This window comes from Castor canadensis, chromosome 15 (assembly GCF_047511655.1).
Source record: "Castor canadensis chromosome 15, mCasCan1.hap1v2, whole genome shotgun sequence".
NCBI lineage: Eukaryota > Metazoa > Chordata > Mammalia > Rodentia > Castoridae > Castor > Castor canadensis.
In genome coordinates, this window is record NC_133400.1 from 61,115,006 (window position 1) to 61,130,697 (window position 15,692).

The 15,692-nt window shown below is 36.9% G+C and overlaps 1 protein-coding gene across 2 annotated transcripts in view; it reads left to right on the top strand.

Moving 5' to 3' along the window:
- Rab18 (RAB18, member RAS oncogene family) overlaps positions 1 to 15,036 on the top strand; it is a 37,141-nt gene extending 22,105 nt beyond the window's left edge. The window contains exons 4-7 of one of the 2 annotated variants that reach the window (XM_074056310.1): positions 503 to 575; positions 1,657 to 1,775; positions 1,852 to 1,918; positions 12,762 to 15,036. In XM_074056310.1, coding sequence (XP_073912411.1) covers positions 503 to 575; positions 1,657 to 1,775; positions 1,852 to 1,918; positions 12,762 to 12,937 — 435 coding nt within the window. In that variant the 3' untranslated portion in view covers positions 12,938 to 15,036. The remainder of the gene's footprint in view (positions 1 to 502; positions 576 to 1,656; positions 1,776 to 1,851; positions 1,919 to 12,761) is intronic. The other variant, XM_074056311.1, reaches the window with a different exon arrangement.
- The last annotated feature ends 656 nt before the right edge of the window (positions 15,037 to 15,692 follow it).

A 15,692-nucleotide genomic window follows, 5' to 3' on the forward strand; every position in this document is an offset into this window, starting at 1 on the left:
GTCTGACATGGATCGTAAACATGTAATAAGGAGTGGTTTGGTTTTATGCAGTTTCCTAAAAGGGGTTACAAAGAAAGCCTTAAAAGAGTCCACCCTAAAAATTCCTTACCTAAAATAAGACAACCCTGTATTTCTCTTTAACTCAGAAGTTCTCACCTTTGATTCTACAACCTGGGAAGATTTTTTAAATTCCTGTCCTTACCTTTGACCAATTAAGTCAGAATCATTGGAGACTGTACACAAAAATTCCCAGAAAATTTGATTGGCATTCCCCTAGAGTTGAGAATCATTAATAAAAATCTTAAATCCAAAGTGCATTTTTCTAGAGATGAGTCAATCTTAATTTTATTTCATCTAACACAGTTCATCTTAAAAGTTCAACTGTTTAATGATAATTGCATTTTAATACTGTTTTTAATAATGCTGTTTAACTTTTCTTAAATTGGTACATTGAAAGTCTTATACTTTGTTTTATTTAATAATAGTTAATTGTCACTTTTAGGATACTGCTGGTCAAGAGAGGTTTAGAACCTTAACTCCCAGCTATTATAGAGGTGCACAGGGTGTTATATTAGGTAAGTTTTTTAACTTGTAATACATTGTTTGAAAATAATATTTATTGGAATTTTGAAATTTTTCTACTGTAGGAAAGTCAGTAAGTTTTTGTTTTATTTTTCTTTAGTGCTACTTTTATATAATTTGAAGTTAGAGTGACTTCATTGGTATTAAAATTTAAAAAGTTTTTTCAGCCTTTTGCCCAGCAATTAAAAAAGATTAGACTACTTTCTTTGATTTGGAAAGACATGTTGATGAAGACATAACTGAGAATTAACCACTCATGTTGGTCTGCCTTTGAATCTTCATCAGTGAATTAATATTTGCTTCAGTCTCTAAAGGAAGAAGAGTTTGTTGCTAAATGGAATGTGTTTTATCAATCCTATTTAGAAAATATAACAAAAAGCACTTAACACTATTAATTCATAACCAAACAAAATTTGAAAACCAATGTGGACTCAATATAATTTGTTGTGAAGTGTTGTTCTTAATATTCCTGGGAAGCTGTTTAAAAAGAAAATTATAGGGAAAAATCTTTGTTTTTTTCATCATGACTTGATAATGTCTTACCATTTTGATTTAGCATCCCGTAAGTTTAGCAAACAATTTGAATTAATAAGCTTATTATAATGCAAGGTGATAGAAGATGAAAATGCTAACAGAGGAAGACAAACAGGATCCCACCCAGTAACTATACTGTAATTTTTGCAAAGTTGCATGTTTCAAAGTGTCTTACAAGTTACTTGTAAGAAACAAATTAATAGATTTTTTGTTTATTTTGCTGAGACTTGAATCTACACACTTTTTGGTGTTTGTGCAGATACCTTTTTCATTATGAATGGGAACTACTGTTTTGCTGTAACTGTTTTTCAATTATCATACCAGATACAATTTCATTTCTATCACATGATTGAAATTAGTGTTATGTGTTTTTTAAATACTTAGTTCTTCCATGTAGATCAAGAATTGTTAAGCATTGAAGGCTTAAAAGAAAAGCAGACTTGCCCATATATTAATGTTAGCTTCTAGCTACATATCAGAAGTATAATTACCTCTTTATTTTTAATGCATCCTTAATAAGTGACTTTACTTTTATTCTAGTTTATGACGTCACAAGAAGAGACACCTTTGTTAAATTGGATAATTGGCTTAGTGAATTGGAAACGTACTGTACAAGAAATGACATAGTAAACATGCTAGTTGGAAATAAAATTGACAAGGTAAGAAAGCGGACATTTGACATTTTGTTTCTGTGTTTGGTGGCAGCTTTTCTTAATCATTGCTTTTGTTTTTTAGGAAAATCGCGAAGTCGATAGAAATGAAGGTCTGAAATTCGCAAGAAAGCATTCCATGTTATTTATAGGTAAGTATGTGAATGAATATTCACATACTTTTTAAAAAAAATTTTTGGAGGTATTGGGGTTTGAACTCAGGCTTCATGCTTGCAAGGCAGGTGCTCTACCACTTAAGTCATGCTTCCAGCCCTTTTTCCTCTGGTTATTTTGGAGATACAATCTTATTCTTTGCTCAGGACAGTTTGGACCACAATCCTATTTTAAGTTTCCCACTGTAGCTGAGATGACAGGTATGAGCCAGCACATCCAGCTTCTTTTCTGTGGAAATGGGGTTTCACACACTTTTTTTGCCCAGGCCAGCCTAGAACAACTATCCTTCCAATCTCGGACTCCCACATAGCTATGATCACAGGCACATGCTACCATGCCTGCTGTTGTTTGAGATGGGCAACTTTTTGCCTGGCTGGCCTTGAACTGCAGTCCTCCTGATCTTAGTCTTCCAAGCAGCTAGGATTACAGGTGTGAGCCGCTGGCACCTGGCTTTATCCTTTCATTCTTAAAAAGGAATTTTTAAAAAAGAATATTTGTTAAATTTGTTTTGATTTTTACATTTTTTTATTGTCTTGCTGGGTGGTTGGGGGTACATTGTAGCATTTACAAATTTTCTTACAATGTATCAAATATATAATATACTTGAAATTTATTGGTGAACCATAAAATATATTCAGTTCATAGTTGCCTTGTGCTATAAAATTGTACTGTAGAATGAGATTCTTTTTCTTTCTATGAAAATATGATAGGGTCACATTGTGAAGTCATATAGAACACTGCTTATTCATTCCCCTGGGGATATGATGTCATTCAGTAAAGCTTGGTTCCCAGTGCTAAAGTTGTGTCCTTCTGGTTCATGTGCTGATGCCTATCCTGGGAGCCTATCAGAAATGCTTTATCTCAGGCCCTACCCCAGATTTTTTTAATTAGAATCTGCATTTTAACAAGACCCTCCCTATGGCTCATATGCACACTCACATTTGAAGAACAAGGCAGAGAAGGGTTTGATAGTGCTTGGCAAACTATACTATGGGCCAAGTCTGGCTCCTTCGTTTATATTAACAAACACAGCCATGCCTATTTATGTATCTGTGGCAGTTTCAGTTATTACCAGAGAAGCCATATGGCCCACAAAGCCTACAATAGTTACTGTCTGACACTTTACAGAAAACATTTGTAGAAAAGTGGCCTAGCTACAACAGAATCATCTGGAGAAGGAAAGAAAGCATCGTAAGGGAAGAGAGAATGACTGGGCTGGTAGCCTAGTAAGGAAAGTTCTTTAAAGTAATGCCATTTGAAAGAGATCCATTAGTTTGAGGATCTAGAGGCTGAGAGAGGAACAAATATTTCCTGAGGTAGGTACCAGCTTTGTGTGTTTAAGAGACATGAAGAAACTTGTGAGCTGGAACCTAGTGTGAAATGGGGAAAAAGAAGGCTAGTGATGGCAAGAAAGAAGCTAAAGGTGTGTTTGACCTCATAGGGTATGGTAAACAAGTGTGGTAGACAGCAGTGGAGTTGTGATGTGATCTGATACTCTTCTAAAACTCCATTTGCGTAGAATATATGGCTATGAGAAGAAGCTGATTGATTCTTCTCTTGCAGTGGCCCAGATGAATGACCCTTTCACTATGTAGCAGTGGTGGTGGGAAGTAGGCACTTGTGGGAGATAGTTTGAAGGTAAAACTGGCAGAATGTGCAGATAAACTGGGTGAGGAGGATAAGCAAAGAGAACAAAGACATAAGTAGATTTTGGGTATGAGCAAGTAGGTAGATTGTACTGCCATTAATTGAGATATGGAAGATCAAGCAGGTTTGGGGTAGAGAATCAAAATTTATGCTTAAACATAGACTAAGACATTTTTCAGATAACCAGTGAACATGCCTGTCCTTGACATTAAGGTTACATTTAAGATCTTGTATTGGAGATTCCTTTAAGAACGAGGATCAAGAAAGGGCTGAAGATTAAGCCCTGGGGAACTCCAACAGAGGTCAGCAGAAAGAGGAAGTGCAGCAAATAAGGCTGAGTGATGTATCAGTGAGATTGGAGGATTGCTAGGAATGGCCGGTGTCCTGGAAGTAAAGTGAGCAGAGGATTTAAAGAAAGAGAAAATGATTAGCAATATCACATGCCCAAAGAGGTCAGTTAAGGTTAGGATGTTTGATTAGACAAGGTAAAGATGTTGGTGGTCTTTTTTTTTTTTTCACATTTTTTTTCTTTTATTATTCATATGTGCATACAAGGCTTGGGTCATTTCTCCCCCGTGACCCCACCCCCTCCCTTACCACCCATTCCACCCCCTCCCTCTTCCCCCCACCCCTGCAATACCCAGCAGAAACTATTTTGCCCTTATTTCTAATTTTGTTGAAGAGAGAGTATAAGCAATAATAGGAAGGAACAAGGGTTTTTGCCGGTTGAGATAAGGATAGCTATACAGGGCATTGACTCACATTGATTTCCTGTGCGTGGGTGTTACCTTCTAGGTTAATTCTTTTTGATCTAACCGTTTCTTTAGTTCCCGGTCCCCTTTTCCTATTGGCCTCAGTTGCTTTTAAGGTATCTGCTTTAGTTTCTCTGCGTTAAGGGCAACAACTGCTAGCTAATTTTTTTAGGTGTCTTACCTATCCTCACCCCTCCCTTGTGTGCTAAAGCTTTTATCATGTGCTCAAAGTCCAATCCCATTGTTGTGTTTGCCCTTGATCTAATGTCCACATATGAGGGAGAACATACGATTTTTGGTCTTTTGGGCCAGGCTAACCTCACTCAGAATGATGTTCTCCAATTCCATCCATTTACCAGCGAATGATAACATTTCGTTCTTCGTGGCTGCATAAAATTCCATTGTGTATCGATACCACATTTTCTTAATCCATTCATCAGTGGTGGGGCATCTTGGCTGTTTCCATAACTTGGCTATTGTGAATAGTGCCGCAATAAACATGGGTGTGCAGGTGCCTCTGGAGTAACCTGTGTCACAGTCTTTTGGGTATATCCACAAGAGTGGTATTGCTGGATCAAATGGTAGATCAATATTTAGCTTTTTAAGTAGCCTCCAAATTTTTTTCCAGAGTGGTTGTACTAGTTTACATTCCCACCAACAGTGTAAGAGGGTTCCTTTTTCCCCACATCCTCGCCAACACCTGTTGGTGGTGGTGTTGCTGATGATGGCTATTCTAAGTGGGGTGAGGTGTGGAATCTTAGTGTGGTTTTAATTTGAATTTCCTTTATTGCTAGAGATGGTGAGCATTTTTTCATGTGTTTTTTTGGCCATTTGAATTTCTTCTTTTGAGAAAGTTCTGTTTAGTTCACTTGCCCATTTCTTTATTGGTTCATTAATTTGGGGGGAATTTAGTTTTTTGAGTTGCCTATGTATTCTGGTTCTTGGTCCCTTGTCTGATGTGTAGCTGGCAAATATTTTCTCCCACTCTGTGGGTGGTCTCTTCAGTTTAGAGACCATTTCTTTTGTTGAGCAGAAGCTTTTTAGTTTTATGAGGTCCCATTTATCTATGCTATCTCTTAGTTGCTGAGCTGCTGGGGTTCCATTGAGAAAGTTCTTGCCTATACCTATTGATTCCAGAGTATTTCCTACTCTTTCCTGTGCCAACTTTAGAGTTTGGGGTCTGATATTAAGATCCTTGATCCATTTTGAGTTAATATTGGTATAGGGTGATATACATGGATCTAGTTTCAGTTTTTTGTAGACTGCTAACCAGTTTTCCCAGCAGTTTTTGTTGAACAGGCTGCTTTTTCTCCATCGTATATTTTTAGCGCCTTTGTCAAAGACAAGTTGGTTATAGTTGTGTGGCTTCATATCTGGGTGCTCTATTCTGTTCCACTGGTCTTCATGTCTGTTTTTGTGCCAGTACCATGCTGTTTTTATTGTTATTGCTTTGTAATATAGTTTGAAGTCAGGTATTGTGATACCTCCTGCATTGTTCTTTTGACTTGAGTATTGCCTTGGCTATTCGTGGCCTCTTGTGTTTCCACATAAATTTAACGGTAGATTTTTCAATCTCTTTAATGAATGTCACTGGAATTTTGATGGGAATTGCATTAAACATGTAGATTACTTTGGGGAGTATCGACATTTTTACTATGTTAATTCTACCAATCCATGAGTATGGGAGATCTCTCCACTTTCTGTAGTCTTCCTCAATCTCTTTCTTCAGAAGTGTATAGTTTTCCTTGTAGAGGTCTTTCACATCTTTTGTTAGGTTTACACCTAGGTATTTGATTTTTTTTGAGGCTATTGTAAATGGAATTGTTTTCATACATTCTTTTTCCGTTTGCTCATTGTTAGTGTATAGAAATACTAATGATTTTTCTATGTTGATTTTATATCCTGCTACCTTGCTGTAGCTATTGATGATGTCTAGAAGCTTCTGAGTAGAGTTTTTTGGGTCTTTAAGGTATAGGATCATGTCGTCTGCAAATAGGGACATTTTGACAGTTTCTTTACCTATTTGTATTCCTTTTATTCCTTCTTCTTGCCTAATTGCTCTGGCTAGGAATTCCAGTACGATGTTGAATAGGAATGGAGATAGTGGGCATCCTTGTCTGGTTCCTGATTTTAGAGGGAATGGTTTCAGTTTTTCTCCGTTAATATAATGCTGGCTGTAGGTTTGTCATATATAGCTTTTATAATGTTGAGGTACTTTCCTTCTATTCCTAGTTTTCTTAGAGCTTTATCATGAAATGATGTTGGATCTTATCAAAAGCTTTTTCTGCATCTATTGAGATGATCATGTGGTTTTTGTCTTGCTTCTGTTAATGTGGTTTATTATATTTATTGATTTTCATATGTTGAACCACCCCTGCATCCTTGGGATGACGCCTACTTGGTCATGGTGAATAATCTTTTTGATGTGTTGTTGAATTCGGTTTGCCATTACTTTGTTGAGGATTTTTGCGTCAATGTTCACTAAGGAGATTGGGCTATAGTTCTCCTTTTTGGAGGTGTCTTTGCCTGGTTTTGGGATAAGTGTAATACTGGCTTCATAAAATGTGTTTGGCAGTTTTCCTTCCCTTTCTATTTTGTGGAACAGTTTAAGGAGGGTTGGTATCAGTTCTTCTTTAAAGGTCTGATAGAATTCAGCAGAGAATCCATCAGGTCCTGGACTTTTCTTTTTGGGGAGACTCTTGATTGCTGCCTCATCTGTTCAGGTGATTAATTTCCTCTTGGTTCAGTTTTGGATCGTCATATGTATCTAGAAATCTGTCCATTTCTTTAAGATTTTCAAATTTATTTGAATATAGGTTCTCAAAGTAGTCTCTGGTGATTTCCTGGACTTCCATGGTGTTTGTTGTTATCTCCCCTTTTGCATTCCTGATTCTACTAATTTGGGTTTTTTCTCTCCTCATTTTAGTCAGGTTTGCCAGGGGTCTATAGATCTTGTTTATTTTTTCAAAGAACCAACTTTTTGTTTCATTAATTCTTTGTATGGTTTTTTTGGTTTCTGTTTCATTGATTTCGACTCTATTTTTATTATTTCTCTCCTTCTATTTGTTTTGGGATTTGCTTGTTCTTGTTTTTCTAGGAGTTTGAGATGTATCATTAGGTCATTGATTTGGGATCTTTCAGTCTTTTTAATATATGCACTTATGGCTATAAACTTTCCTTTCAGGACTGTGTTAGCTGTGTCCCATAGGTTCCGGTAGGTTGCGTTTTCATTTTCATTGACTTCCAGGAACTTTTTAATTTCCTCTTTTATTGCATCGATGATCCATTCTTCATTAAGTAATGAGTTATTTAGTTTCCAGCTGTTTGCATGTTTTTTATCTTTACTTTTGTTGTTGAGTTCTACTTTTACTGCATTGTGATCAGATAGTATGCACGGTATAATTTCTATTTTCTTATATTTGCTGAGGCTTGCTTTGTGCCCTAGGATATGATCTATTTTGGAGAAGGTTCCATGGGCTGCTGAGAAGAATGTATATTGTGTAGAGGTTGGATGAAATGTTCTGTAGACATCTACTAGGTCCATTTGATCTATTGCATATTTTAGATCTTGGATTTCTTTATTGAGTTTTTGTTTGGATGACCTATCTATTGATGATAATAGGGTGTTAAAGTCTCCCAAAACCACTGTGTTGGCGTTTATATATGCTTTTAGGTCTTTCAGGGTATGTTTGATGAAATTGAGTGCATTGACATTGGGTGCATACAGATTGTTGATTATTATTTCCTTTTGGTCTATTTCCCCTTTGATTAGTATGGAATGTCCTTCTTTATCTCATTTGATCAATGTAGGTTTGAAGTCTACATTGTCAGAGATAAGTATTGCTACTCCTGCTTGTTTTCGGGGGCCATTGGCTTGGTAAATCTTCCAGCCTTTCATCCTAAGCCTATGCTTATTTCTGTCGGTGAGATGGGTCTCCTGTAAGCAACAAATTGTTGGATCTTCCTTTTTAATCCATTTCGTCAAGCGGTGCCTTTTGATGGGTGAGTTAAGTCTGTTAACATTAAGCATTAGTACTGGTTTGAAGGTTTCATTGTGTGTACCTAAGTTGAGGTTACTCTCTACTGTTTTGCTTTTTCTTTTCCTGTGGTTTGGTGCTGCCTGTCTTTTCATGGTTAAGTTGGGTTTCACTTTCTATGTTCAGAATCCCTTGCAGAATCTTTTGTAGTGGTGGCTTTGTGGTCACATATTGTTTTAGTTTCTCCTTATCATGGAAGACTTTTATTGCTCCATCTATTTTGAATGATAGTTTTGCTGGGTAGAGTATCCTGGGGTTGAAGTTATTTTCATTCAGTGTCCGGAAGATCTCACCCCACGCTCTTCTTGCTTTTAATGTTTCTGTTGAGAAGTCTGCTGTGATTTTGATGGGTTTACCTTTGTATGTTACTTGTTTTTTCTCTCTTACAGCCTTCAATATTCTTTCCTTAGTTTCTGAACTTGTTGTTTTAATGATGATATGTCGTGGAGTAGTTCTATTTTGATCTGGTCTGTTTGGTGTCCTGAAGGCCTCTTGCATCTGTATGGGAATATCTTTCTCTAGATTTGGGAAATTTTCCGATATTATTTGGTTGAATAGATTACGCATTCCCTTCACTTGCACCTCTTCTCCTTCTTCGATGCCCATGATTCTCAAGTTAGGTCTTTTGATGGAGTCGGTGAGTTCTTGCATTTTCTTTTCACAGGTCTTGAGTTGTTTAATTAATAGTTCTTCGGTTTTCCCTTTAATTACCATTTCTTCTTCAAGTTCTGAGATTCTGACTTCTGTTTGTTCTATTCTGCTGGATTGACTTTCCATTTTGTTTTGCAGTTCTGTTTCGTTATTTTTTCTGAGGTTTTCCATATCCTGGCTGTTTTCTTCTTTAATGTTGTCTTTGTTTGCCCTGAGTTCATTTATCCGTTTATTCATCGTGTTCTCTGTTTCACTTTGGTGTTTATACAGTGCTTCTCTGGTTTCCTTTATTTCTTCTTTTGCTTTTTCAAATTCTCTATTTTTGTTGTCTTGGAATTTCTTGAGTTTCTCCTGTATATTTTGCTTGACCCTATCCAGTATCATCTCTATAAAATTCTCATTGAGTACTTGTAGTATGTCTTCTTTTAAATTAGTCTTGTGGGCTTCATTGGGTCCTTTGGCATAGTTTATCTTCATTTTGTTGGAGTCCGGATCTGAGTTTTTGTTCTCTTCATTCCCCTATGGTTCATGTCCTAATTTTTTGGTGTGGGAAACTGGTTTCCCTGGTTTTTCTGTCTTCTTGTCATTGTCTTTGGTGTTGTTACTGTCCCTGTACTGTGTGCAATTAAGTATTTTCTAGCTTGTAATAATAACAATGGTAATATTTAGAATGGAAGGGTGAGCTGAGATGGAAAGCAAGAGGTTAAAGAAAAGGGGAAAACAAATACACAGACAAGAGGGAGAAAGGAGAACGAGGTTTCAGACAAGAAAGTTTCAAAGGTATAAACAGGGAGTGTTAGTGTACTAATTGACAGTAAGCTGAACAGACATTATACAGAGAGAGGATTGAAAATCAAAAGTAAAAAAAATAAAGAGAAGAATAAAAATAAATAAGTAAATGAAGAAAATATCTATATAAAAAATGAATTAAAATAAAATGGAAAATAGAAAATTTAAAAAAAAACCAAAACACAAAAACCTCCAAGTTCAAATGCAATGAAGTTTCAGTCTTAATAATTTGGGTGTCCGTCTCCGTCTCCAATCCTTGAGATGGTGCTTCAGATGTTGTTCTGTAGTTGTCTCATCAAAGGGGACGCATAAAGAACAAAACTACACACACACACACACACACACACACACACACACACGCACGCACAAAAATAACCCCAAGTGTCCCAAGTTCAAATGCAATACAGTTTCAGTAAGTTTTTCAGCTTGCAGTTGTAATTCGATTGTTCTCTCATCAAAGGTAGGGAGAGAAAGGAAAAAAAGAGTCTGGAGACAGTTCTGAGAATGGTATCTGCGGCTGTGGCTTGCCTGCCCGCTGCTCTCAGCCTACTGTTTCTGGAGGCGTTATTTATGGAGATCTCAGGGGTGAGCTTAGCACTCACCTTGTCCCACAGGCTTTGTTGCTCAGATTTCTCATGTGTGTGAACCTGTGCTACAAGCTTTCCACTTTCCAAGCACTGGGAAAGGTGAAACTGCCCTCGAGTTGTCAGGCCTGCGTGTTTATTTACAGTTCACGTGGGAGGTGGGTCTTCCCTCCTCTCCTGTGCAGTTTTCCTCCCACCGCCACTTTCAGAAGCTTTCCTGCTCCTGATTACTGGGTGGTGCTGCTGCTCCTGCCAGCTGCCTTGTTTGTTTACAGTTCACATGGGAAGTGGGTCTTCCCTCTTTTCCTGTGGAGTTTTCTCCCTCTGCCACTCTCACAAGCTTTCCTGCTCCTGGTTGCTGGGCGTGCACCAACGCTCCGCCAGCGGCTCTCCGGCCCACCCAGCTTGTTTATTTACAGTCCCGAGAAGGATTCCCTTCCCCCAATCTTTGGCTCAGGGCGCCCCACCCTCTTTCCAGCGTGTCTTTATTCTTATTTCTTATTAGTCAGTTTCTCTTGTTCCCCGGGGTGGAGGTCAGTCTGTCCAGGGGGCTATGCTGCTCTGGCCCAGGCTTGTCTGTGGGAGTACCGTGGTACCGCGAAGCTCACCTGGTCCGCGTCTTCCCAAGCCATCTCGTCGCCGGTGACTGGCGGCCTGGGGGCCTCCTTGTTTCTTGGTTTAACGTGAAGTGGAGATTCTCTGCGCCGGCTGGAGGTGTGGAGGGGCCAAAGTTATGCCTCTTCTCAGTGATTATGCCTGCAAAATGTGTCTCTAGCGTCTCTCCAAGATTTCACTATAGGAGGCTCGCTTTCTGCTTCCTCCCTCTAGCCCCCATCTTGGAATCTATCTGTTGGTGGTCTTGAAAAGAATAGTTTTGGTGGAGTGGTGGGGAACAAAAGCCTAATTAGAGTATAGTAGTTCCTGTTTATGTCTATTTTCCCTTTTCAGATTCAGTTACCCTTGGAAAATTTTAGAAATAAACAATCCATGGTTCTAAATAACTCTTATTACTATTCTGTTTTATTATTGTTACTCTCACTGTGCCTAATTTATAAATTAAACTTTATAATAGGTATTATAAAGTTTATATATATATATATATATAGCATAGTATATATGTCTTGATACATATTCCTATTGGATGGGGGGGACTTCTGTTATTTGACGAAAGAATGTGAGATAAGACAGTGGAGGCAGAGCCGGGCATGGTGGCACTTGGGAGAGCAAGCAGGAGGATTTCAAGTTTGACACCAGCCTGGGCTACTGAGCAAGATCCTGTCTCAAAAAACAAATAAGCCAGAAAAAAGTGGAATCAGCTTATGTAGATTACTCCATAGAACAGACTAGAAAATTCTGTGACTACAAGAAGGACATGTGTTGCCCAAAACTGTTTGATTTTTAATAAGTTAGAAAATAATTTGGCAGATTTCTAGATTGGTTGGTATGTTAGAGAAGAGGGAGTGCATGATCCTTTAGTAAATGAGAAGAGAAGGGGTTCCTGGCACTAGAGAAGGGAATGATTTTAGGTAGCCATAAGGACAATGCATCCATTGCAAGAGGAGTGTGGGCAGCATGTGAGGGTTCATATACAAGTAGCTCTGCTAAACCCCATTGCCACCAAAAAAAAAATAAATAATAAACAAGTAGCTTGGCTAATTTCTAGTGGGATGATCAGGTGGTTCTCGCCAGAAGGTTTCTGTTTTTCTCAACATGAAGCCCAGATCTTAGGGTCTAGAGGTGTGATTGAGTGTTCTTAATGTGTGCAAGACCTTGGGTTCAATCCCCAGGACCAAGAAACCCTCCAACCAAACAAAAAAATCTAGATCATCAGCAGAGAGAGAGGGGAGTAGTAATAAGAAGGAATGAAGTTAGTCACCTCACACAGTGGAAATGTGGGCACTGAGGAAGTGGAGGGTTAGGAAGCAGCACTCAGTGTCCTCTTGAGCTCCATGAAGGCAACTGCAGCTGCTGGATTCTGTGTACAGCCTGAAAAACCTAATTTGTTAACTCTGAGCATCAATTTCGTTATCTTTAAATGGGAATGATTTCTGCTTCTTAAGAGCTGACTGAAAACCTAAGGTGGTAACTTTGACATCATATTTGAGTAGGGCCTTATATGTTATAATTCTGTTACAAAATCTTGGGCACATATGCCATTATTCTTATGGATAAAATTTAAGTAGCTCAATTTTGAGAGTTGGAGGAAATTCATTCATTAATATTAAACTTGTGTGGAAAAATTGCTGATTTGGTTCTCAGTATACTATAGGATGATACTTTTATCATAACTTCTCAGAAAAATAGGAGAATGTGGCCAGAAAGGAATATGAATATGCTATGACCTTTTCTCTTGAATTTCAGAGGCAAGTGCAAAAACCTGTGATGGTGTACAGTGTGCCTTTGAGGAACTTGTTGAAAAGATCATTCAGACACCCGGACTGTGGGAAAGTGAGAACCAGAACAAAGGTGTCAAACTGTCGCACAGGGAAGAGAGCCATGGTGGAGGAGCCTGTGGTGGCTATTGTTCTGTGTTATAAACTCTGGGAAATTCCACCTCTTGCATATTTGATCAGATAGTGACATCTTTCTGTATATAAACTCTTAACTGCTATTTTAGGGACCTTGCAGTTTGCACATAATTGTTTTGTATCATGGCAGTAAACACTTGCAAGAAATCCCACTCATCGGCTTTCCCAGGTAAAATGTTATGGTAAGCATGCATAGTTTGCAGTCTATAGTTTTTTTATGTAACATAAAATAGATGTACCTTATGAGTACATTTGATTTTATGATTTACATTTATCATGTAATTTTTAAAACATCTATCTGTCTGGTATATGTTGACACAAGGTCTGCTTTTGGTTTCCTTTTACTTAAATATTTTATCAATTACTGAATTACTTGGTATATAGAACACTTAGACCCACAGAGATATATAGGTATCATCAAACCTGTCAGATTTCCTTTGAGGAATAAGAAAGAGTGTGATTCCACAGCTTTCCTAGGATGTTTGAGAACCTCTTAGTACTAAGCAAAATTCTCAGTGCAGAATATAGCCCAGGTCAATTCATAATTAAAGCTCTTATTTGTTCTGATGATGCTTGTAAAATAGTATTGATATGTTAAAAATGTTTGGTATTACTTTTTAATTTACTTCAATGATTAGCTCAGTTGTTTAACTGGAGTTTTAATCCTGAGATGTGTACATTGGATTCATGATCCTTGTGCACTGTTTTTAGTTATGTGATGTTTGACAGAATGGCAATAAGGTTTTCCCCATTTTAATTTCAGAAGGACAGAAATAGTGTGTTTGTTTTAACTCCTTCAGTACTTACCACTTTAAAAACCATCTTTTTTCATAAATGTTGGTGTGTTTGTCCACGTTCCACAACTGTAGCTTGTATAATGTTTATGAATATCTGTATCTTTTGGCTTCCATAAATGGCTAGTTGATATTCAAAATTCTATTTCTGTGTTTCAAGGGGTGGGAAAAAAGAACACTAAATGACAATTTGAGAAAAGCATATTGCTTCCAGATTCTGATGTGTGGGAAAATGTTCTAATGAATATCTTGATAATTTACTATAACAGGTAACCACCAACTTGTACAGACTAATAAATCTTTCCACAGTATTCGGTTTTCTAACCTCTTGGTATTGTACACTGTATTTTTTTTCACTCATATGTTATTTAATTTACCTTGACCTCTGCTATTTGAAGCCCTAAATAATTTATCTTTTAAAGCTGGTCACCATCATACCCCTCATTAAGAATCTGATACTAATTTCTTGGCAGTTTATTCTCTATGTACAATTACAAATGATAAAACATATTTGTGGACCTTTGCAATATGTGTGTTAATGAATTTACTTCAAGTTAGATTCTTTCTGAAATGTGTATCTTCGCATATGACAACCTCACATTCTACTTGATTTACTCCTTAGTCTACATTACATGCGATTAAATGTTTTATATTCTTTATATTTTTACTAAATATGAACATTTACATCTAACATTAGAGAAAGATAGCTAATACATGTGGCTATGATTCATTTGTGTTGCATTAAACTTTAGATTTGTGTATTTATGTAGAGATTATATGGACAAGACTTCTGTTTATTACTTTTTTGCTCTTTGAGCTATATTATAATATTTTTGTGCATTGGATTGTTGTCTTGATTTGGTCAAAATTTGGATATGTATGAATTACTTGAATGTAATTTTTAATAATTAATTTTGTTGATAGATTTATATTGTAACCTTTTATAGTTTTTGAATAAATATAGCCTGCCTTCCTTAGACACATTTGTTCAGGAAATATTATACATTTTCCTGTTATTCTCATCAGAAAAGGTACATTTGAATATAGTTTTCAAATTCTTTCATATTATGTGGCTTTTATTTTACTATTTTGTTGTAAGCCTGTTGTTTCATAGTGGAGGTTTTGTGAATAAGATAGTTGTAATATCTAAAATCACCATCTGTGTGGCAGAATTTTAATTCTTTTCAGAATTATTTGATGTAGTCTTAAAGAGCCTTTTGCAGATGATAAAAAGTGGAACAACTAGAATGTAGTATTTTGAGTTCTAGAAGGTACCTAAACTGAGACCTAAATAAAGAAATAACTTTCAACTTATGAGTAATAGTTAACATTTATTGAAAGTTTCCTCAGTGCTAGGTGCCATTCTAAGTGCTGAATTTATCTCATTTAACTTTACAACAGCTTTAAGAGATTAGTGCTTCTATTATTTATGGTCATTTTATGATTTTTTTAAAATTTTGTTTTGTTTTGAGATACTGTCTCACTCTATAGCCTCAAACTTGCGATCCTCTGTCTCAGCCTCCAGAGTGCTGGAATTATGGGTCTGCACCACCATGCTCAGCTATGCCTATTTTAATGGGGAGGATGATGAAACTGGTATATTAGGGAAGTTCTCAAAAGTCACATAGTTAGTGATCAAGCTAGTTTTCAGTCAAGGCATTTTCACTCCTGAACCCAGACTCTTTTAACAATTGCTCCCTTAATTACAGAGCTGTTTATCACAGCTGAGTTAAGGGTGTTTTCCTGTTTCTTTTTCATTCCCTTTTGCTATTTATTGGTTGTAGGGTAAATCCCATTGATGCAAACCTGCTTCATAAGTCATTTGACCTAAATGTTGGGTGGTATCTCAGTAGAAAAAGAAAAAGAAAGAAACAAACCCTGACTTAGTAAAGGTACTAAGTTAGGAACTTGTGGCACTTAATTCCCTGTTTGTAATTACACATGGGAAAAAGAAATTAAATCTAGAAACA